The sequence below is a fragment of the Cricetulus griseus genome, chromosome 4, assembly GCF_003668045.3.
Source record: "Cricetulus griseus strain 17A/GY chromosome 4, alternate assembly CriGri-PICRH-1.0, whole genome shotgun sequence".
Taxonomy (NCBI): domain Eukaryota; kingdom Metazoa; phylum Chordata; class Mammalia; order Rodentia; family Cricetidae; genus Cricetulus; species Cricetulus griseus.
Genome location: NC_048597.1, coordinates 70,710,960 through 70,735,287, shown reverse-complemented (window position 1 = coordinate 70,735,287; position 24,328 = coordinate 70,710,960). Strand labels below are relative to the sequence as shown.

General features: G+C 43.7%; 1 protein-coding gene across 1 annotated transcript in view; it reads left to right on the top strand.

The window, feature by feature from the left end:
- Positions 1-24,328, top strand: part of Gnb1l (G protein subunit beta 1 like) — a 68,087-nt gene that overhangs the window by 19,656 nt on the left and 24,103 nt on the right. Inside the window, exons 2-3 of the mRNA XM_027413115.2 lie at positions 22,118-22,257; positions 22,613-22,738. Coding sequence (XP_027268916.1) covers positions 22,133-22,257; positions 22,613-22,738 — 251 coding nt within the window. The 5' untranslated portion in view covers positions 22,118-22,132. The remainder of the gene's footprint in view (positions 1-22,117; positions 22,258-22,612; positions 22,739-24,328) is intronic.

The following is a 24,328-nucleotide window of genomic DNA, read 5'->3' as shown; positions in this document are numbered from 1 at the left end:
AATTACCGAGGATCAGACAATAAAACACCAAAGTCAAGCTACAGTATAGAGCAAATAGATTGGTATACACAGAACACTCCTTCCAGTAGCTACAGAATCCATTGCCCCCTCAGCACACACACCTCACCAGTGTAAACCATACAGTAGACCACAAAACAAGTCTCTAAAAATTATCTGTCTTCTGACCACAAAACTAGAGACAACAAGAGGAGTAAGTGAAAATTAGACAACATGGGTTAGTGAAGAAATTAAGGGGAATACTAAAAATGTTTTAATATACATGAAAATAGAAATCCAATATACCAAAAATACGTGGGCTACAGCAAAAGTAGTAATGAGATGTTTGCCACCACAAATGCCTACACTCACAGAAATGTTTCAAATAAGCATTACATCACAGTGTGGTTCAGGCACTAGGGGAGCAGGAACCAGCCAAGGGGAGGTGGCTCAACTGATGCCCCATGTCCAAGCCCCAGAATCCATGTTAGAAACACAGTAACAAAACCAAGAAGACACAGATGTGATCGTGCTGTCTGTAATACTGGCATCCCTGTGGTGAGATGGGAGGTGGACACAGGAAAACCACTTAGAAGATTGTAGGCCAGCTAGCCTGGGGTATTCATTGCAGTGATGGAAACAGAGAGACCTTGCCTAATCAAGATGGAAGATGCAAACGAATGCTGTCCTCTGCCCACTGTAGGTGAACTGTGGCACATGTGCACACGTGTGCATGCTTGTGCGCACTCGCACATAAGTGTGAGTGTGTACCCCCCCACACACACCAGTCAATCAATATATTTTTAAAAGAACTAACCAGACAGGTGGTTGGGAGGCAAAAGCAGGTGGATCTGGATGCAAAGCCAGCCTGGTCTACATAGTGAATTCCAACTAGGCAGGAATACGTAGTGAGGCCATGTCTGACAATACAGAAATAGCTAACGAGCCCCACAGTAGTAGGAGGAAGAAATAATAAAGCTCTGGCAAAGGTAAATGACCTGAGAACAGTATGATGTGAAATTTCACTGAGACAAAGTTTGATTTTACAGGGAAACATAATTAGCACTAAGGAAATAAAAAATCCAGAAAAATGAAAAACCCCAAAAAAAAACAAACAAACAGGAGGAGGAGGAGGAGGAGAAGGAGGAGGAAGAGGAGGAGAAGGAGGAGGAGGGGGAGGAGAAGAAGAAGAAGAAAAAGAAGAAGAAGAAGAAGAAGAAGAAGAAGAAGAAGAAGAAGAAGAAGAAGAAGAAGAAGAAGAAGAAGAGTTTGAGACTATTCTTTCTGGTTTTATTAGGCTTTCCATTGATGTTTCACTTCCATTAACACTCTGCATCTAGAAATTTCTACAGCACCCCCAAGTCCCCCCAATTCCATTCATACCTCCCAGCACTTTTCCCCTCCATCCCCCTATCCCTCCTATTCCCATCCCCACCTGCTCCAGTCCACCCACAAAAATCTCTATTATTTCCCCTTCCCAGGGAGATCCATGCATCCCTCCCAGCCCCCAAGCTCTCCTTGTTCCTTAGCCTCTCTGTGTCTGTGGATTGTAGCATGGTTATCTTTTATTTTACAGCTAGTAACCACTTATAAGTGAGTACACATCATGTTTGTCTTTCTGGGTCTAGGCTACCTCACTCAGGATGATTTTTTTCTAGTTCCATCTGTTTGCCTGCCAATTTTATGATGTCATTCTTTTTTAGAAGCTGAGTAATACTCTATTGTGTAAATGTATCACATTTTCTTTATCCATTCTTCAATTGAGGGATATCTAGGTTGTTTCCAGGTTATGACTATTGCAAATAAAGATACTATAAACATTGTTGAGCAAGCGTCCTTGTGGTATGGTGGAGTGTCCTTTTGGTATATGCCCAATAGTAGTACAGCTGGATCTTGAGGTAGATAGATCTTAATTTTCTGAGGAACTTCCATATTGATTTACATAGTGGCTGTACAAGTTTGCACTCCCACCAGCAATGGAGGAGTATTCCCCTTGCTCCACATCCTCGCCAGTACTTGGTTTTTGATCCTAGCCATTTTGACAGTTGTAAGATGGAATCTCAAAGTAGTTTTGATTTATATTTTCCTGATGGTTAAGGATGTTGAACATTAAGTGCTTCTTGGTCATTTGAGAGTCCTGTGTCGAGAATTCTCTGTTTAGATCTGTACCCCATTTTTCATGGGATTATTTGGTTTGTTGATATCTAGTTTGTTGAGTTATTTATATATTTTGGATAGTAGTGCTTTGTCAGATGTGAAATTGGTGAAAATCTTTTCTCATTCTGTAGTCTGTTGTTTTGTCCTGTTCACAGTATCCCTTGCCTTACAGAAGCTTTTCAGTTTCTTGAAGTCCCATTTATTAATTGTTGATCTTAGTGTCTACTTTATTGATGGTCTGTTCAGGAAGTTGTCTCCTGTGCCAGTGCATTCAAGGCTATTCCCCAGTTTCTCCTATATCAGGTTTAGTGTATCTGGTTTTATGTTGAAGTCTTTGATCCACTTGGACTTGAGATTTGTGCAGGGTGGTAAATGTGGTTCAGTTTGCATGCTTCTACATGCAGACATCTAGTTAGACCAGCACCATTTGTTGAAGATGCTTTCTTTTTTCCATTGTGTATTTCTGGCTTCTTTATTTAAAAAAAAAATCAGGTGTCCATAGATGTGTGGATTTAGTCTTGATCTTCTATTCAGTTCCATTGATCAATGTATCGTTTTATGCCGATAACATGTGGTTTTTATTACTATAGCTGTGTAGTAGAGCTTGAAATAAGGGATGGTGATACCTCTGGAAGTTATTTTATTGTACAGGATTGTTTTAGCTATCCTGGGTTTTTTATTTTCTTATGAAGTTGAGTATTGCCCTTTCAAGGTGTGTAAAGAATTGTGTTGGAATTTTGGTGGGGATTGCATTGAATCTGTTGCTTTTGGTAAGATTGCCATTTTTACTGTATTAATCCTGCCCATCTATGATCATGGGAGATCTTTCCATCTTCTGATATCTCCTTCAAAGACTTGAAGTTTTTGTCGTACTAGTCTTTTACTTGCCTGGTTAGAGTAACCCCAATATATTTTATGTTGTTTGTGGCTATTGTCAAGGGTGTTATTTCCCTGATTTCTTTCTCAGTCCATTTGTTATTTGTATACAGGAGGGCTACTGATATTTTTGAGTTAATCTTGTATCCAGCCACTTGACTGAAGGTGTTTATCGGCTGTAGGAGTTCCCTGGTAGAATTTTTGGGGTCACTTATATATACTATTATATCATCTGCAAATAATGATACTTTGACTTCTTTCCAATTTGTATCCCCTTGATCTCCTTTTGTTGTCTTATTGCTCTAGCTAGAGCTTCAAGTACTACTTTGAATAGATATGGAGAGAGTGGACAGCCCTTCTGGCTTTTAGTCTCCATTGAGAAGTCCCATGTAATTCTAATAGGTCTATCCTTATATGTTACTTGCTCTTTTCCTTACAGCTTTTAATATTCTTTCTTTGTTCTCTGTGATTATTTGTGAGGCCATGAGACTTTCTTTTCCAGTCCACTCTATTTGGTGTTCTGTATGATTCTTGTATCTTTCTAGGCATCTCCTTTTTTAGGTTAGGAAAATTTTCTTCTATGATCTCCTTGAAAATGTTTTGTTGGCTTTTGAGCTGGGATTCTTCACCTTCCTCTATTTCTATTATTCTTAGATTTTGTCTTTTCATCATGTCCCAGATTTCCTGGATGTTTTGTGTCAAGAATTTTTTTAACTTTTTTTTTTCTTTACTATTTTTACATTCCAATCCCAGTTCCCCCTCCCTCCTGTCCCTGCTCTCCCCCTGCCCCATCTGCTCCATGTTTTAGATTTACATTTCTTTGACCCATGTATCTATGTTTTCTATCATATCTTCAATGATTAATTCTCTCTTCCACCTCTTGTATTCTGTTGGTGATGCTTATGTCTGTTCACTTACCTAGATTTTCCATTCCAGAATTCCTGCAGTTTGTATTTTCTTATTTCCATTTTCATGTCTTAAACAATTTTATTTGTTTCCTTCAACTATTTGTTTTTTCTTGGCTTTCTTTATAAAATTTATTCATTTCCTCTAATTTTTGTTTGTCTTTCCTTGATTTCTTTAAGGGACTTATTCAGTTCTTCTTTAAGGACCTCTGACATCTTCATAAGGTTGGCTTACAGGTCTTTTTCTTGTGCTTCATCTGTGTCAAAATATTCAGGGCCTGCTGTGGTAGGATAGCTGAGCTTTAGTGGAGATGTATTGCATTGGCTGTTATTGATTTATATTCTTATTCTATGGTTTGGGGTGTTTATAGGTCTAGGTGTCGATTTCTGAGTTTGTTTTTGTTGGATGGGTAATTTGTTCCTTTGTTTCTGTTTCCTCTCTGGTCTTCTGGTCTGTGTGCCCAAGAGTTCTGGGCCAGCAGGGAGTCTCTGCATGTTTGCCTACCTGTCTTTCTGGCTGATGTGACCTGAATTTGAGCAGGGGATGTCCACCTGCACTTGAGTAGGGACATAGCAGTAGGGACTGGTGGTGCAAAGCAAAGTGGATTGGGTCTTTGGAAACTGAACTGAGGGAGTGGGGTATTTCTGTAGGTGGAGAGCTTACCTGTTCTTCAGTAGCTGGTTTTTAATGGAAGCACCAGGAATGTGCACTGGAGATATGACAGTATCTTTAGGTAAATAGAACTGGGAAAATTGGACATCTCTATACAGAGAATAAAACTAAGTACTGTGTCTCGGATTAGTCAGTTTTGCTTTAACATACAAGAAAATGGATGTATAAAAGAAAAGGGTTAGCCCGGCTTTGGTGGTGCACACCTTTAATCCCAGCACTTGGGAGGCAGAGGCAGGTGAATCTCTGTGAGTTCGAGGCCAGCCTGGTCTACAGCGTGAGTGCCAGGATAGGCTCCAAAGCCACAGTGAAACCCTGTCTCGAAAACACCCCCCCCCCAAAAAAAAAACCAAACAAACAAAAAAAAAGGATTATTAGCTCACAGGTCTAGAGGTGCCCGTCCTAGGTCAGACACCAGTTGTTGGGGCTTCAGGAGTACCTGATGGCAGTGATGGAGAGCATGCAGCAAAGCAAAGGAAGAGGGGTTCCACAGTCCTGCTCTGGGGCATGCCCCGGGGTAACCTAAGGGTCTCCCACTAGGTCCTAACTCCTAAAAGTTCCAACACCATCCAGTAGCAGCGCTCTGAAAACCAAGTCTTTAATGCGTGTGAACTCTGTAAATCTTTTGTTGTTTTTAAAATAAATTATTATCTCATGTGTAAAGATGTTTGCCTGCATGTGTACCTGTGCACCATGTGTGTGCGGTGCCCGTGAAGGGCAGAACATCTTCTGGGGTACTGGGTCCCCTGAAACTGGAGTTACAGATGTTTGTGAGTGATCATGTGAGTTCTAGGAACTGATGAGACATTGACAGACCAAGAAGAGGGGGGACGTTGAAGAGGCGGCACTTGATGAGCAACAGGGTAACTGGTTGATGATAGTCTATTTCAAAATAGCTAGTAGAAAAGACTTTGAATGTTGTCCAATGCAAAAAAAAAATGATGACTGTTTGAGCTGATGGATGTGCTAATTACCCTGATCAGATCATGGCTCCATGTGTGCATGTATTGAAATGTCACACTGTGCCTGTAGATAAGCACAGTTGCTGATTCAAAATGAGGACTTGTATGAGAAAATTGTGTGAACGTGGTGCTGGGGATCTAGGCAAGTGCTCTACCACTGAGCTGCACAGATCTAGAACCACTGCTGTCAGCAACTCTAACTGCAACTACAAATACTCTTATGTTGCATTTTCATCTTTACTCAGTTTAGAATATTTTTCTCATTTCTCTCCATACGCCCTCCCTCCGTTTTGTTTTCAAATATTTGGAGATTTGCCTCCTTGTTGCTGATTTCCAGTTACATTCATTGTTCAAAGAATAGACTTTCTATAATTTTGATGGTTTGAAATTTGCTAAGGCTTATTCTGTGACCCAGGATAAAGACTGCCTTGGTCCATATTCTATACACAATGAGCTGTTGGGTGAAACTGTATGACTCAGCTCTCCATGTACTTGCAGTAGCATTTTTAATAGTTTTATTATATTTATTTTGTGTGTATGCACATGTGTATTATGTCACAATGCGTGTGAGGGAAACTTTGTAAAGTTGCTTAGCTTCTGTCTATCATGTGGTGTCTTAGTTAAGGTTTTTATTGCTGTGTATTGTAAGATGTAATTGGCCTTATTTAGGTCTATTTCTTTAACTTTTCCCCCTTTAGGTTTAGTTTCCTTCTTCATTTTTTACCTTTTGTTATTTTATTTGTTTATTATTATTTTTATAACGTGTATGTGTATTTTGCCTCTTTTATGTCCGTGTACCATGTGGTACCCTCCGAGGCCAGAAGAGGGCATCATATCCCTTGGAACTAGAGTTGCAGATGGCTGTGAGCTGCCCTGTTAGGTACTGGGAATCTAATCTGGGGCTCTATAAGAGCAGCAAGTGTTCTTCACTACTCTTCACCATCTCTCTTGTGCCGTCTTTTTTTGTTTTATGATTTTGATAGTCTCTGGTATTCTAATCTTTGTTTGTTTGTTTGTTTATCTGTTTTTTTTTTTTCTTTTTGAGACAGGGTTTCTCTACATAGCTCTGGCTACCCTGAAACTCACTCTGTAGACCAAGCTGGATCCAAACTCATAAAGATCCACCTGCCTCTGCCTCCCATGTAAGTGCTGGGATTAAAGGTGTGTGCCACCATGCCTAGGTAGGTATTCTAATTTTTTATTTTGTTTTTGGCTATGTGTTTTTATTAATATATACATATTTAATGTTTTACTTGGATATATTAATTATGTATAGTAGTAGGTTTCATTATAACATTCTTATACTTATCCATAGTGTTTTGAATATATTCAGCCCCCCATTACTCTCTCTTGTCTCCCTCACCCCACCGATCACTTCCTTCTTTCCACCTAGCCTTCCTTTTTTCATGTGTGTGTGTGTTTGTATGTATGTACTTGTGTGTGCACGCACATGAGTAAGGGATTATTTACAGGGTCATGTATGTGTGAGAGCATGGGTAAGGGATTATTTACAGGGTCATGTGTGTGTGAGAGCATGGGTGGGGGATTATTTACAGGGTCATGTATGTGTGAGAGTATGGGTGGGGGATTATTTACAGGTCATGTGTGAGATCATGGGTGGGGGATTATTTACAGGATCGTGCGCGCGCACGCGCGTGTGTGTGTGTGTGTGTGTGTGTGTGTGTGTGTGTGTGAGAGAGAGAGAGAGAGAGAGAGAGAGAGAGAGAGAGAGAGAGAGAGAGAGCGCATGGGTGAGGGATTATTTACAGGGTCATGGATCTAGGGTACCTTTTTTCCCCCATTTACTTATTTATATTGTGTGGAAGTTGTGGCATGCTCCTGCTGTGGTGTGCATGGAGAGGGGTTCAGAGGACAACTTATAGGAGATGGTTCTCCAACATTGGGTCCCAGGAATTGAACTTGGGTGGTCACTTGGCAGCAAGGGCCCTTACTCTGTTGAGCTGTCTCTGTTTTTAAATTTGCCTTTTCTTTCTTTTTTTAATAACTGTTTCAACTTTACTATTTGCTATAGATATGTTTAAAATATTTACCTTTTTCTTGGTTTAACTTGGTACTAAATGTGGTGAAATAAAAGTTTTTAATGTTTGCCCTTCATGATTTAATGAATTGGATTGGTGTCAGCTGTACTATCTCCTTTTTAATCTCTGTGTTTATTGACTTGGGTGATGCCTGGGTCTTCTCTCCCTTTCTTTAGTTAAGTTAACTAAGTACTTGCTGGTTTTATTTACCTTTTCAAAGGACTGGCTCATTTTATTGATTCTTTGTAATGATTTTGTTGTTGTTGTTATTTCCATTTCATTAATTTTGCCCTGATTATGATTATTTCTTTCTGTCTACTCCTCTTGGGTTTGGCTTGTTCTTGTTTTTCCAAGCCCTGAGATACACCATTAAGTTATTTATTGGAGATCTCACTGTGTTTTGTTTTTTGTTTGTTTGTTTGGTTTGGTTTTGCGAGACAGGGTTTCTTTGTGTAGCTTTGTAGACCAAGCTAGCCTTGAACTCACAGAGATCTGCCTGCCTCTGCCTTCTGAGTGCTGGGATCAAAGGCGTGCGCCACTACACCCAGCCTCTGAATTTTTTTTTTTTTAAATGTAGGCACTTACAGCTATGAAATGCTCTGTTAGTACTGCTTTCATTGTTAACTCATATAGTATATTTTAATTTTCATTCAATTCTAGGATTTTTTTTTATTTCCTTCTTGATTTCTACAGTGACCTATTTATTCATCATCCAGTACTGTGTTGTTCAGTCTCCCCGAGTCTGTGAAGTTCCTATATTTTCTTTTGCTGATTTCTAGCTTTATTTCCTCGTGGTCAGATAGGACATAAAAAGTAATTTTAATTTTCCTATGTTGCCGACACTTGCTTCTGATGGGGGATGTCCTTCTGTATGCTGTGAATATGTTCCTCTTATTGGTTGATGAATAAAGTTGCTTCGGCCAATGGATAGGAAGGATGTAGCCAGGCAGGAAGTATTGGTGGGGCTACCAGACTAGAAGAGGCTGGGAAGAGGAACAGAGTGGAGTTGCCAGAGAGACACCATGTAGCTGCCGGGGAAGAAAGAGGCCAGGTTTCACTGGCAAGCCAAGACCATGTGAAGATACATAGATTAAAAGAATGGATTAATAATTGAGAGAAAGCTAGCCAATAAGAAGCCTGAGCCATTGGCTAAGCAGTTTATAATTAATAGGAGTCTCTGTGTGTTTATTTGGGTCTAAACGGCTGCAGGACCAGGTGGGACAGAAACCTTCATCTTCATGCTTTGTTCCCTAATGTGATCTATTTTAGAGAAAGCTCCAGGGGCTGCTGAGGAGGAGGGTGTGCTCTGTAGTGTTTGGACAGAATATTCTGTAGATGTCTGTTAAGTCCATTTGATCTCTAATTCTGCTGTTTCTCTATTCTTTTTTGGTTAGGATGAACTATGTACTAGAGAGAGCGGGTGGAATCACCCAGTGTTACTGTGCTGTGATTAATCCATTATCTTATACCTTATATTTAGTAGTATTTTTTGTATAAAATTAGGTTCACTCTGTTCAGTGAGTATATGTTTAAAATTGTAATGCCCTCTATTTTTTTCCCCTTTGAGACACAGTTTCTCTTTGTAATCCTGGATGTCCTGGAATTCCCTCTGTGTACCATGCTGGTCTCAAACTCATAGATCTGCCTGTTTCTGCCTTTCAAGTGCTGGGATAAAAGGCATGTACCACCATGCTCAGCTTGTACTATTATCTTCATGAGTTAGTTACTCCTTCCTTTCATCAATGGGAAGTGATCTGCTGACTAGTTTTGAAGTTTGTCAGATATTAGAATATTAACAGCTCGCTGAACTCTCCGCAGAGAAGTGTCTTCTTGCAGTAGACAATTAGCACTAGAGTCACAAGTAGACAGTATACAGAGAGTGGGAGACTTGGAAGCATTTAGTCTTAAATGGGGTGTCTTAATAAAAGTCATCCCCACACAGTTCAGGATCTATGCAGAAGAGAAGGTATAAAAGCTGAAGTTGTGGATGACTCTAAGGAAGCAGCATTTTCCAGTCACAGTGGGGCTGATATATATGATGAATTTACAGGAACTGTGACAGCATGCACAAGACCTGCACAGATAGAGACCAGACCCAGAATCCCAGGCCTGAGAAGGAAGGAAGGGAAAGTGGGCACTGAGTCCCACCCTAGCCGAGAAGCTGTTTGCAGTTGATGGCTGCTGGGAGAGGAAAAATCCGTTTTCTCCAGTGGAGTGGTTGACCAATACAACACTCCATATGTTTTTCTCGTTTTGTTTATGTGTACTTATTTTTTATTTTGCTTGTTTGTTTGGGGTTTGAGCCTTTTGTTTTTGTAGAAAAAAAAAGAATATGAAATTTGCCAGTCAGTGGTTGCCCTTGCCTTTAATGCCAGCACTTGAGAGGCTGGGATCTCTGTGAATTCAAGGCCAGCCTGGTTTACATAGTGAGCTCCAGGACAGCTAGGGCTTCATAGAAAAACTGTGTCTCCGAAGGGGGGGGGGAGGAGGGGAGGGAGGGAAATTGGATGTGTAGTGGAGGAATCTGAGAGGATTTTGAGGAAGGGAAAATATGACCAAAATAAATTGTAAAAGATTGTCTAAAAATAAAATGAAATGCCTTTAATCCCAGCACTTGTGAGGCAAAGGCAGGCGGATCTCTATGAGTTTGAGACCAGCCTGGTCTACAGGGTGAATTCCAGGACAGCCTTCAAAAGCTACAGAGAAACCATGACTTGGAAAAAAACCAAAGGGGGGGGAAAAAAGGGAAAAGTTAGAATAGTGACACTACTTGTTTCCTGGCCCCATTGTTTTTCCACCTTTTTAAAGTTTTTTTTTTTTTTTTTTTTTGTTTTTCCACCTTTCAGTCTGAGGTAGTTTCTGTTGTTCATGGTGAGGTGTGTTTCTTAGAGACAGCAAACAGATGGGTCCTATTTTTGTTTTGTTTTGTTTTGTTTTGTTCCACCACTGTCTGGCTTCAGTTTGGTTTTTCTATAAATCATACTCTTAGGAAAGTCGGGCTCAAATGGAAAGAAGTTTGCATCAGATCTACTAAGAACCAATATCTAAAGGGGATATCTCTCTCTCTCTCTCTGTCTCTCTCATTTTTATTTTAGTATATGAGTATGTGCCTGTATTTATGTATATGCACCATATGCATGACTTGTTCCCACTGGAGTCAGAAGAGAGATCTAGATCCCCTGAAAGTGGAGTTGCAGACAGTTGTGAGGCAGCATGTGGGTGCTGGAACCAAGCCCCAATCCTCTGCAGAAACAGCCAGTCTTCTGATTGGTTGAACCATGTCTCTAGTCCCTAAAGGAGAGTTTTTGAAGTATTCACTTTGTTGAATTCCTTTTTCAAGTGCTGTGTTGTCATCCTTTTTCTACTCAACTGTTCTCTTACAATTTATTCAGAAGTTTGATTCTGAAGTTATTCATGTCCTTTGATTTCTTTTTTTAGATTGTTTTTTTAAAAGATTTTATTTATTTATTATGTATACAACATTCTGCTTCCATGTATATCTGCACACCAGATCTCATAATGGATAGTTGTGAGCCACCATGTGGTTGCTGGGAATTGAACTCAGGACCTCTGGAAGAGCAGTCGGTGCTCTTAACCTCTGAGCCATCTCTCCAGCCCGTCCTTTGATTTCTTTGAAGATATTTATAGTCGTTCTCTGTCTGGAATTTTGTCTAAGTCACTGTCATTGGGAACCATTACTGTGGGACTGGTAATTTTTGAATAAGTCATGCTCTTGGTTTGTCATATTTCTCATTATTTTGCTTTTGGAATTGCAAATCTAGGCTTACATCATTGATTGTTTTTTTTTTTCCTTTTTTTAAAGGATGTACTTTTAAGTCACCTTTCTTCTTTCAGTAAAGTGTAGGAAGTATTCCATGGGACTAGAGTATAGTAAGGTTAAGATGCCATTTGTTCATGATGGTGTTTTGAGCACCAGGCTCGGTCCTCGGTGCTTCCCTGAGAGAAGAGTATGATATGCCGCAACAGTCACTATCCAGAGGTAGAACCTCTATGGGAACAGCCTGGCGGTGGTGGCGCACACCTTTAATCCTAGCAGTTGGGAGGCAGGGGCAGTAAGATTTCTGTGAGTTAGAGGCCAGCCTGGGCTACAGCCCTGTCTTAAAAAACCAAAAACAATGGGCTGGAGAGATGGATGGCTCAGCAGTTAAGAGCACTGTCTGCTCTTCCAGAGGACTCAGGTTCAATTTCCAGCCACCCACATGGCTGCTCATAACTGTCTGCAACTCCAGTTCCAGGGGATCTGACAACTTCACACAGATATACCTGTAGACAAAACACATTAAATAAAAATAAATTATTAAAGAATTGAAAAGAGACCCTCTATAAAATACTCACCCCTTATTCTCCAACAACCTTAAGGAGTAAAGAGGCACTCAACGTGCTGTGTATGTATACTAATACATCAGTTGTCACTTGTGTGTGAGTGGGGCAGAAAAGAAGAAAAGCTGGTGTAAACCCAGAGCTTCAGAGGCAGAGACAGTTCAAGGCCAGCCTGGTCTACACAGTGAGTTCCAGGACACCCAGTGTTATATAATAAGACCCTGTCCCTTTCTGGAAGGAAGGAAGGAAGGAAGGAAGGAAGGAAGGAAGGAAGGAAGGAAGAAAAGGAAGGAAGGAAAACTCATGACGAGTGTTTGGTTTAGGAATGGGGGGGCATTGTACCTAGGAGGAACCATAGTAAAGGTGTAGGTGTTTTGTCTATAGAGGATTGAAAATAAAAGACATAAAGATACTTTCAGGTAACACAGAGCTGTCCTGTGTCAGGAGGCTACTACCATAGAGACCCTGCAAACCAGTCCTGTCTGTGTTCTTTGGGAGGTAAAAAAGAAAAGGAAAGACAATGTTGAGGGGAAAAAAATAGTGAAATATGGCGAGAACAGCGAGGCTAAGTTGGCCTGCTAACTTGACGTTGGATATTAAATAAATAAGGAATAAATGTGGGGTGTAGAGATACAAGATAGGAAAACTCACTTGTTGGACTTCTGGGTTCTAGAGTCTCTCCATTCCTTCCCTAGCTCCTAGAAGCCTGTCTTCCTTTTGACTGCTGTTCTGTGATGGGAGGTCTGGTAGGTACCCCTCCCCGTCCTCTTTGGATGATTGGGTTAATTAATGATGCTGCTCCAGTCACAGCAGAGTCCCTGAGTCTGGGTATGCCTCTGCATGCTCCTTCAGGACCCCAGCCCTGTTGCGGCCTTTTCCTCTTTAGTCTGGTTCTGGACACTGCATGAATCTGATTCAAAGCTACCTTTCCACAGTCTTGCAATATGCAGGTTTGTCAGGTTTCAGATGGAGTGACACTTGGTCTGTCAAGCTGCTGTTGCACAGTAGAAGCATATGAAGTGTCTCCTTCTGCTCAGGAGGTTGTTTGTCAGTGCTGAGCACCCAGTGAGGAAGGGAGAGGGTCTTTCTGGTGATGCTGCTTCTGACCTGGGTGTGGCACTTCCTCTTCTGGTATCTGTTTCCTGCTTTCTCAGATTGTTCTCTAGAGTTTCTGGTGGACTGTGTCTGAGTGTCACCGATGTTTTCAGATTTAGGAAATTCATCTATTTTTTTAAGGTTTTCTCGAGTCAGTTTTCTCTTTGATTTCAAGTAAAGCCTTGGGACTGTATAGTTCCTGCATTATGTACATATGAAAGCAGAGGAGACTCTGGGCATCCTGTTTTAGCCTGCTCCACCATATTCCCTTGAGACATAGCCTCTGCCAAACCTGGAGCTAAGCTGTCAGCCAGCATGCCCCAGTGATCTTGTCTGCTCCCCACAGCGCTGGGGTTTAGGTGTGCAATGACCAGGCCCAGCTTTTTGCATGGGTGCTAGAAGTTTGAACTCAGATCCTCATACTCTTGTCATAAGAGCTCTTACTCAGTGAGCCATCTTCTCAGCCTGACAACGTGATACTTTTTGCTTTTCTTTAAGTGTATAGATTTTTAAATTTTATTTTTGTCTGTATTTGGCGGTATTTTGCCTGAGTGCTGTCTGTGCACCACCTGCTTGTAGTGCCCATAGAAGCCAGAAGAGGACATCAGATCCCCTTGAGTTAGAGTCATAGCTGCTTGAGAACCATGTGTAGGCGCTGGGAACTGAACCCTGGAGCCGCTGGAACAGCAGCTAGTGCTCTACCAGTGTTTTATTTTGTTTGTTTTTGAGAGAGGGTTTCACTACATCATCCTGGAACTCACTGTGTAGACCAGGCTGGCCTGTAACTCACAAACTCAGTCCTGCTTCTGCCTCCTGAGTGCTGGGATTAAGGGTGTGTGCCACCACACCTAACTAATGGTATGGTTTCAAAGGTTATTAATGGAGAGATGGTTCACTGGTTAAAAGCATTGGCTGTTCTACCAGAGGACCTGGGTTTGGTTCCCAGCACCCACACGGCAGCTTGACCACCTATAACTCCTGTTCCAGAGGATCTGACACCTTCTGACCTCTGGGGATAGCAGGAACACAGGTGGTATACAATCATACATGCAGGCAAAACATCCATACACATAAAATAATAAGGCTGTTCATGCTCATGATGGGGTGAGGAGAAGCTTTTAGGTCTACTCAGATAGTTTTCATTTCTCCTCTGCCTTCCTGGGGTGCCACATTTCCTTGGTGCTTGAATAGTTTCCTTTAGCAATCCCTTCAGTGCTCATCTGCTAATAAGAAACCCTCTTCATTTTTCCTCATCTGAGGGCATCTCTATTTGCAGTGTTTTGTTCTGTTTAATTTCAGTACTTTAATGTCTAAAATGTCTAGCTTTCCCTACTGTGGGTCACAACTAACGTCACTAGCAAAAGGCTTCTGAGCACAGCAGAAAGTTAACTCGAAATGAAATGTGTCTGAACCTGAGTGTTTGTGGTAGTGTTCATCCCAGTAGCACAGCACAGTTCCACTGTAGCTTTGGTTCTGAACATGCCACACACATGCTCTGCACCGAGCATTTCATCCTCCCACCTAGAGCCAGGAAGTACCATCTCAGACAGGAGGCTCACACGCAGGACACTTGTATAGTATAAATTGCAGTGTTTTTACTACAGGTACAGTTTTCTGCTATTAGAAACATAATATTTTAATTGGAGAAAAGAAAAATGCTTAATTTTTTCCTACCGTTATTCCCTATCAGGTAAGTATCAAACTAGTGTATTACATTTGGATTATATTTGCCTAATTTTTAAAATTTTTGAGTTGCATAAAATTTATTTAATAAAATTTAGTTTGGGATTGGGAGAGAATTTCCAATGATTTGTTTTGTTTTGTTTTTGGAGTTAGGGTTTCTTTGTGTAGCCCCAGCTGTCATGGAGCTCGCTCTGTGGCCCAGGCTGACCTTGAACTCACAGAGATCCACCTGCCTCTGCCTCCCAAGTGCTGGAATTAAAGGCGTGAGCCACCAACTGGCTCCAACAATTTTCAAAATAAACCTAAACATACTTTTGCCATTTTGTTATATATATTAGTGCAAAGCCATGTCCTCAGAACTGGCAGTAATAAAAACCAAGTTCTCTATTAGGCCTGAAAACATTGAAGATTCCTTATATACTGCAGTATTAAATATTAAATGTTCAGACAAGATTTAGCTTCTTTATATAAAATAAATAAGTGCAGTCTTTTTATTAGCATGTAATCTTGCTTTTGTCTTTAATAAGTGTATGTATGTTCAAGAATTGTTTGGGAATAAATTTATGACTTACTGTCAGTAAATCCATTGTATGTGTTTACAGACCCGAGGCTGTGTACAGTTTTCTCAGGTGTGCAGGGTTAGTAAGGAGGAGTGCAGGAAGGCCTGACTTAACAAGGATGCACTTCTGTGTCTGTCACCACAGTGACATGCTTTCCACATGCTAACCTAGAACAAAAGGGCTGCTTAGCACCCTGTTTGGGGGAATGAAGGGCCCCACGGGGCAGCTCCAGTGGCAGTGTCTGGTGACGAGACTGGGAGATGGCTTCATAGTGTGTATGTGTGTGCAAGAGGGGATGAGCCAGCCCGTCATGGACAGGGATCCAGAGAGCTAGCTGCTCAGGGACCTGGTTCTCTCCTCCAGGTCCTCCCGAGACCTGGAGACTAGTAATCCCTTCTGAGTGTGAATTGTTGTAAATGAGTACCACTGTTGTAATTTTAAAAGCTGGAGGTGGGAGGGAGGAAAAGAGGGAGGAGGTGGGCAGGGCCCCTTTTAAAAGGAACATAGTGAATGTGCACAGGTGGTGCTCTCAGTGGCTGCAGCAGAGGACGTATCCTGGGCAGGCCCACGGGCAGACCAGTACAGATGCCTGAAAACTAACAATCACCATATAAAGGTTCCCGTACCACATGGGGACTGAGCTTTAGCGCATATGTCCTTGAGAGAGAAACCCCATCCCATCAGTTGCCCTGGCTGCCATTGCAGTGTTCCTGCCACTTTTCAGAATATAATCATGATGTATTTGTCAATGCTTGAGTTTTCTGTGTCCTCGCTGAATGTCCGTCTTTCCCAAACTTTCAGTCATTGTTAAGTGCTGCTTTTTTTTTTTTTTTGCTCCAATCTCTTCTCTCACTTATTTCTTGGACTTTATTGCCCTGAATTTTTCTCTGCTTTTCTGATGGTTTGTTTCAGTATTTTTTCTTTCTGATTTTATATTGAATTTCTATCGATCAGTCGTAATGTTTCTTGTTTCCTGGTGTGTTACAAAATTAAAAAGCAAAACAAAACTAAGCAACAACAATAAAAACAGTTGGGCAGTGGTGGCACACACTTTTAATCCCAGCACTGGGGAGGCAGAGGCAGGTGGATCTCTGTGAGTTCGAGGCCAGCCTGGTCTACAAGGCGGAGACCCAGGACAGGCTCCAAAGTCACAGAGAAACCCTATCTCAAAAAAACAGAAAAAAAAAAAACAAAAAACAAAAAAAACCCTAATGCCTGGAGAGATGGCTCAGTGGTTAAAATCACTTTTTGTTGTAGAGAACCCAGGTTCAATTCTCAGCACCCACATGGTGGCTCAGGACTGTCCATAACTCCAGCTCCAGGAACTTAATGTCCTGTACTGACCTGCAGGACCAGACATACATGTGGTGCATAGACACACATGAAGGCACCAGATGTGCAAAACATCTAAGCATAAAAAATTAAAAATCTAAAACAAATAAATCACAAAAATAATAATGCCATATGATCTATTGTCCATACCTAGATTTCCTCAAGTATCTCCAAAATCAGATGTTCCCCAAATATCCTTCATGGCTCTCTCTTTGATTTTTATTTAATTTTGTTATTTGTGTGCATATGCATGATACGGGGGTGTCGCAGCATGATGTAGGGGTCGGAGAATAACTTTGTAGAGTTCTCTTCTTCCACCATGTGGGTTCTGGGGCTCAACTCAGGTTGCCAGGAAATACCTTCATCCACTGAGCCATCCTGCTGATCCTAGTCTTTCTTTTCTTTTTCTCCCCTTCTCCATTTTTGAGACAAGGTATCTCTATAGCACTACCTGTCTAGCCTGGAATTCTGAGTAGACCAGGCTGACCTCAAACTCACAGAGACCCACCTGTTTCTCCCTCCTACATGATGGGAATAAAGGAGTGTATCATCATGCCTGCCTAGTCCTCTCTGCTATGGTCCAGTATCCAGTCCCCCCCACTCCCCCCCCCCCGGGCTTGAACTCACTTTCTAAACCATTGCCTCTGCCTCCAGAGAAATGCCCTGCTGGTTTTGATATCTCTTCAGTTTACCTTAATATAGAAGAGTCACTGCCTTTTGCTTCTGTAGTTTCTCTTGACCTTGGCCAATTTCACAAGCCTAAGATGATTTTCTTGTGTAGCATCCCATGTCTGTTTCCTTGTGGCCAGGTTCATGTTTGAACATTATCAACACAGGTTGATATCATCAGGAGATAAGCAATGCCTGTTGTTTATCATTGGCAATGGCTTCTACCATTTGGGGAAGGTGATGACAGCGAGACGTCTCCATTGGAAAGGCACCCTTTCCTTTTGTGACTAGTAACCACAAAAGGGTACCATGGGAAACTATTTCCCAGCAACCTTTTACCAGATTGGATCTTTTTCAGATCTGATTTGGGATATATCCCCTCCACCCCAGTTTGCTTTTCTGTTGCTGTGATAAAACACCAGGACCAAAAGCAACTGGGGGAGGAAAGTTTGTTTGGCTTAGTTGGCCTGATCAGAGACTGTCCTTGAGGGAATTCAGGGCAGGAATTCAAGCAGAGGCAGGAACTTGGAGGCAGGAACTCAAGAGACCATGGAGGAACACTGCTTGCTAGTTTATCCTCCTTGGCTTGCTCAGCTTGCTTTTTTATGCATCCCAGGACCATCTTCACTGGCATGGTACCACCACCAGTAGACTGGACGCTCCTACATCAATCATTAACCAGGGAAATGCCCCCCACAGATGTGCCTACAGGCCCGTGTGATGAAGACATTTTCTCAGTTGAGGTTCCCTTTTCATGGATGACTCTAGCTTGTGTAAAGTTGAGGTAAAATTAGCAGCACAGTAGAGCCACAGAAAGGGAACCTCTCCATGAGGGTGATCCTGAGGCCTCTAGACAAAGAATGCTGTGATTTGCCCAGGGGTACACTGCTATCATTCACTGTGTGTGGGCCTTCAGCACTTACAGCATTTATAGGAAAGGTCGTCCATTTCCCAAATTGCCAGGTTGTCTCTCCTGTAAATTTTTAAAATAATCTCTCTCACTTTGACATCTTGAAGAGCAGGCAGAACCAAAGTGTGCGCTGCATTGTTTTCTGATCTTTTGCCCTCCTACTCATGGAGGAAGAGACAAGAGATACAGCCTCAGCACCACGCAGCAGCATTGTGCATGGACCATGCATGAGGGCTGGGGCCTCCACCCAGGGCGGCCAGGGGCCAGGAGAGATAGGATAATACAATTATTCTCAATTAGATTAATAAAGAATAATTAGGTGTCATAAATCAAGTAATCATAGGATATTGTCATAGGAAAAATATGTAGGTAGAATTAATTAGTTTTCAAATAAAGCATTTTATTTTAATTGCCTGAAATGATGGAGCCCTTAATTGTTGATGCATCATTTTGGCCTGAGCTTTTCGAATGTTGTAACAGCGTGACGTGACGGGTTTGTTCCCTGCATTTCTGGGGAGACAATAGAGGAGACCTTGATTTCATCACCTCACAATGAGCCTTTTGCTGTGAGGTTCTGGAAACTCCCACCATGCCGCAGGCAGGTGGCAAGTGTGGGCCGAGCTTCAGCTGGCGCTGCCCAGGGTCATGTGTGTGAGAACTCTTATACATGTATGTGCATGAGTGTGCGTACGAGCACAAGTATACACGTGTGTTTTGCTGTGTACCTGAGAGTCTGTATGCCCTTGTGTGTGGAATGCATCTGAAGGGGGTGCATCTGTGTGTGTGGGGTGTTTATGTATGCATGTATAAGTTGTGAGCATCAGTGTGTCTGTGTGTACGCACATGGCTACAGTATGTGTGGTATCTGTATTGCAGATACTTCATTGCTTGGGCCTGTGTGGCAGGATGCCCCTATCTTGGCTTTAGAGCTTTCCTGCTGGGTTAACATGCTGTAAGAGATTAAGTTCTTGGCAGTGGTGGAGCTAGGGCCTGTGGACTTGTGTCTGGCAAGAACAAAGCTGGGCTTTGGAGGGTCCTCAGTACCCTCTGAACCTGTCCTTTGGGCCACCTGCTTGAGGCAGTTCTTCTAGCATTTTTTATTTTTTCAGAGGCATGTGTCTGTGAACAGTGTCTGCAGAAGTCACACCTCACATTTGCACTATTAGCTTTTAGCAAATGATGAATTTTGTATAGCTAAAAAGCTTTTTCCCTTACCCCACCCCCCCAAAAAAAAACAATCCAGAAAAGAGGGAATTTGGCAGTTTGTACATGCATTCCTGGTAACCTCATTTTCTTTGAAAGCCCTTGAGGGAGTCAGAGTCCAAGGGTAGAGTTTGCCCAACAAGGGCTTGACCTGGTGGGGCCTGTATCAAGTTGGTAGAACCAGATATGTGTCTGATCTCATGCCACTGGCTTGAGTACAGACCTCACTGGCCTTGCCTAGCACAGCTCTGATCCTATCCCCATCCTCCTAGTCTACCCTCCATAGGGCCTGGTGGTCTCTTGGGAGCCTGGCTCTGGCTGCTGGGTACCTTTTCCTGTGGTATGGCTCAGAGCCCATTCCTGCATTTCTTGTAACAGAGGAAAAGATGAAGGCATAGGATGGTGTGGCAGTATGGCACTGGGGCATGCTGGTAGAAGGTATACTTGATGGGGTTGCCCTGAGGCTGCCTATTAGAGAAGCCTTTGCCTCTCTGGCCTCTTCACTGCTCAGAGCTGCGTGTGGCCTCAGCCTGTAGTCCCTCTCCCCACAATCTGCACCAGCCTTAAAGCCACTCTGGAAGAGTCCGCCCAGCTCTTGTGATCCATTCTTTTCCTTGCCATGTTCTTTTGATGGCAGAGCTGCCTTTCCCTGCTGTGCAGTGCTGCCTGTAACTAGAATAGGATGCAACCTTGCCCAGTGGAAAGACTCCTGAAAAAACCTGTGCAGTCCCCTGCTGTCTGCCTCTGACCTTTTCTCCTGTACCTTCACCCCAGCTTGTGGCTTTGGGGCCACCCCTGCCTGTGAAGAGCAGCCACCTGAGGGACTGGGGTGACATGAGGAGGTAGACTGCAGTCAATGTGTGATCTAGGGCACTGGAAATTTCTCCTTTGCAAGGTAGACCCTAGCAGGTCTTAAATACAAGTCCTGTGCTTTGAGGAGTGGTCTGTCAGCCAGGAAAGCAGTTCGGTGGGTGTGGCCAGATGACTTGGTCCTGCCTCTTCCCATGTACCCTCCCTGGCTGTTCTGCCCCTTGGTGGCCTATGCCTTGAGAGCATTTCCAGACCATTCCCAGAAATCTGGGGCAGCTTCCCCAATCATTTCCTGCCTCCGTTTCTCAGAAGTGAAGAGTGTGCTGTTCACAAAGTGGTCATGATTAGAAGTTTTAGCCTGGTAATGGTGGTGCACGCCTTTAATCCTAACACTCAGGGAGTCAGAGGCGGGCGGATCTATGAGTTCAAGGCCAGTCTGGTCTATAGAGAGTTTCAGGGCAGCCAGGGCGACACAGAGAAACCCTGTTTCAAAAACAAACAAAAATAATTAGAAGTTTTGGTGGTTCAGGCCAGGATCCAGTAGGGTGGTTTGTAGCACTCTCAGGACCCTACACAGCTCCCATTTGTAAGCACATGTCTGCTGAGCAGGTGCTGGCACTGGGCACAGGGCAGGGGCAGCACAGCCCAGACTCCCCAAGCTGGCAATGGGGCAGGAATGGTATTCGTCATCCAGGCATACCATTACTCTACTTTAGGGAGGAAAGCGAAGGGGCCCCAGAGTGGAAGGCTCCCAGGGGAGGCGCTGGAAGGAAGCCTGCTGGATGTCAGGATGAGTGCTGTGAGTATGTATGCAGGGTCATTGTGGGAGGAGGCAGTTTTGAATACCTGACTCATGGACTACCATAGGGACAGGGATGTGGGCTCTTGTGAGAAAAAGAGATTAGGCCTAATTCTGAAAAGTGAAACAAGTCTGCGTTTATAGCAGGTGGCAGGTAGAAGTGTAACAAGTCTTTCTCTGTCCTGCCAGCTCCCAAATAATGACATGGAGATTTCTTATTAATTATGAAATCTCAGGCTATAGCTTAGGCTTGTTCCTAACTAGCTCTTATAACTTAAATTAACTTATTTATATTAACGTACATTCTGCCACGTGGCTTGTGGCTATTACCTCTTCTCCTGCACATCCTACTTCCTCTGCATCTCCTGGAGTCTCTGCCTTTCTCTTCCCTGTCCTGCCTAGCTATTGGCCACTCAGCTCTTTATTATACCAATCACAGCAACACATCTTCACACAGGGTACAAATATTCTGCAACATGGGGGTGGGTGTGCATGGAAAATAGGTAACAGGACATATCAGGTGTCTGGGGATTCGGGCTGAAGGTACACCAGGGTAAGCAGATGTCACTTGATGGGTAGTAAAGGCTAAGGGACCTGATCATTTGGTTATGGGGTGATATTAAACTGACATAGAATTTTTGCTAAAAGTGTTCACATAGGCCTACAAGAAAATTGAGGAACCTGAATCAAGTTTGGCCAAGCAAAGGCTCCTTTTCTGTGGTGCCAGAAATAGAACCCAGGGCCTTGGGCTTGGTAGGCAACTTCTCTACTGTAGAGGTGGCAAGACCTCTATACAGGGTTCCTATGTTGTGCTTGCCAAGGAGGGAATACCAGAGCTGATAGATAAGATGGGGATACAGGGATGGGGAGGGCTGGAGGTGCCCAACAGGCACAGTGGCAGGCTGGCAGTTGGGGTAAGTTGGGCCCACGCCAAGATCTGGCTGTTGTACAGCCACAGAGCCTGTCTGCATGATGGAGAGCAACATCCTTTTCCCAGAGGGGGCAGAAGTTGGGTACTGAGCCAATAGCTTTCTAGATGCCTCCTCCCAGCTGCCTTCTGAAGAGATGCAGAGCTCTCTGTCACTCACATGTCCTCCCTTGCACTCCAGGACTGCATCTACCACATGGCAGCTCCGTTCCCACCACCGCCTGGTCCCAGATTTGTCCTCCGAGGCACACAGTCACCTGTGAACACGCTGCATTTCTGCCCAGCATCCCAAGCTCTGGGGAACCCCCTCCTTTTCTCAGGGTGAGTAACAGTTGCCCCACCCCAAAGCCTGGGGTGATGTCCAGCACTGGGTTTCACAGAGCGTGGTGCTTACCTAACCTGTGGCAGAAGGCACTATGCTTGCCACACTTTCAGAAACCCTGTATATTCTGGAACTCCTTAGAGGAGCATCGAGCCATGCTGCTGTGTCACACACCACTGAGCTCTGAGAAAGTACCGCAGCCCCCTGGTTACCTTTGATAACCTTCAGTTCAGAGTCATCTCCTCCAGCTGAAGTATCTAGCACCTTCCACTGGCTGTGTGTGCTGCTGGCCTGTAGCAAGTTCAAGATGCCTATTGACTGCAGCCCTGTCCCTGCCTGTGCCTGACTCTACAGCTCTCAGAGTGGCCTGGTGCACATCTGGAGCCTGCAGACCAGAAGAACAGTTGCTGCCCTAAATGGCCACAAGGGCCAGGGTGTAACCTGGCTGAAGACACTGCCCCAAGGGCACCAACTCCTCAGGTACGTCACAGCAGCACAAGGGAGCACAGGTCCCAGAGGACCCATGCTGGGAAGGAACTCTTTGATGGGCCCCTGAGACTACCTTTAGCCAGAGCAGAATAGCAAAATGTCAGATGGGATCACCTTCTTCCCTGGGGCTCTTCTTTTTCTTTTTTTAATCTTGATTTTATTTGCATTGGTGCTTTGACTATGGGTGACGGATCACCTGGAACTGGAATTACAGACAGTTGTGAGCTGCCGTGTAGGTGCTGGGAATTGAACCTGGGTCCTCTGGAAAAGCAGTCAGTGCTCTTAACCACTGAGCCATCTCTCCCGCCCCCCTGGGGTTCTTCTGAGACAGGTCTGGGAGATGCCATCTGAGGGAGCTGATACTAGCCCAGAAAGCAGCTGAAAAAACAGCTCTGGGTTGTGGCTTAGAAGTGAGCAGAGGTAACTGCACCATGTGCTAAAGGGACAGGGCTGAATAAAGCAGGGTCCAGGCTCAAAAGAGCTGAAAGCTCAGTCCTCAGGTGTTCCTTCTCACTCAAGGCACAGACGCTTGGGTGGCCTTGGTCACAGGGCTAGGACCAAGCCAACTGGCTTGAAAGGCATGAAGGGTAGCCTGGGGCTGGCACTTAAATAAACACCCTATCTCCCTGCCAGGGTGGTGATGCTGCAGCCATTCCTACAGTCCCCACTGGGGGTCACGAGGCCTGTGGTGTGGGCTGCAGGTGTGGAATGCCCAGGTGCATTTGCCTTGTACTGGAGACCACAGCCCACCAAGGCTGCCTACCCTCAGCTGTGTTTGGGCCCAGGTTTCTTCAAAAGGCCCTGGAAGGAGTTGTGTGCTTTCTTATCTCTGAGGGCTAGAGGATCCCCAGCCCTGGTTGCACCTGGGCCACAAGAGCTGCACTAGCTAGCATTTCTTTACCTTTGTCATTAGGAAACCACTTATTTACTGGCTATTGCAGGAAGGAGTACATAGACTCTTGTAGCACCTGAGTAACCACCGCCCAGTCAAGGACAGCGCTGCAGCACCGCCCACTCTGCAGTCTGCAGCAGCCCAGTACTGCTAAACTGTCTTAAGGCTGTATGTCCTGAAAACGAGCAGAATGTTTTTATGAGTTTTTCCTAACTTCTTAAGTTAGGAAAACAAAAGACTACCAGGTATTTAATGGATACCTGTGGTCCCAGTGCTGTGAGTTTGGGGCCAGTTTGGAATACACTGGTTTCTGCCCATTTTTCTACTGGACTGACTGCATTTTTCTTATTGATAGATGAAGTCCTTTTTATATTTTATATAGCATCATTATTCTATCACAGATTATCTCTGCACCAGGGTGACATATTTGTACTCTCTAGGGGCATCTTCATGTTAATGGAGTCACATTGGCTAGGCCTTCCCCATATGGCCAGGCTCCTGGGTCTTATGGACATGGACATCCTTAGCCTATCTCCAGAGCTCGCTGCTGCTGCTTTGAGATCCACAGTTCCTCTGGAATGTGCTGCTGATGTGGGATGCAGGCAAAGCCCGCCATCCCATCATCCTTTCTGTTCCTCCCTCCACATTCAGCTCTGTTGACAGATAGGAAGGAGATGCTAGCAGCTGCA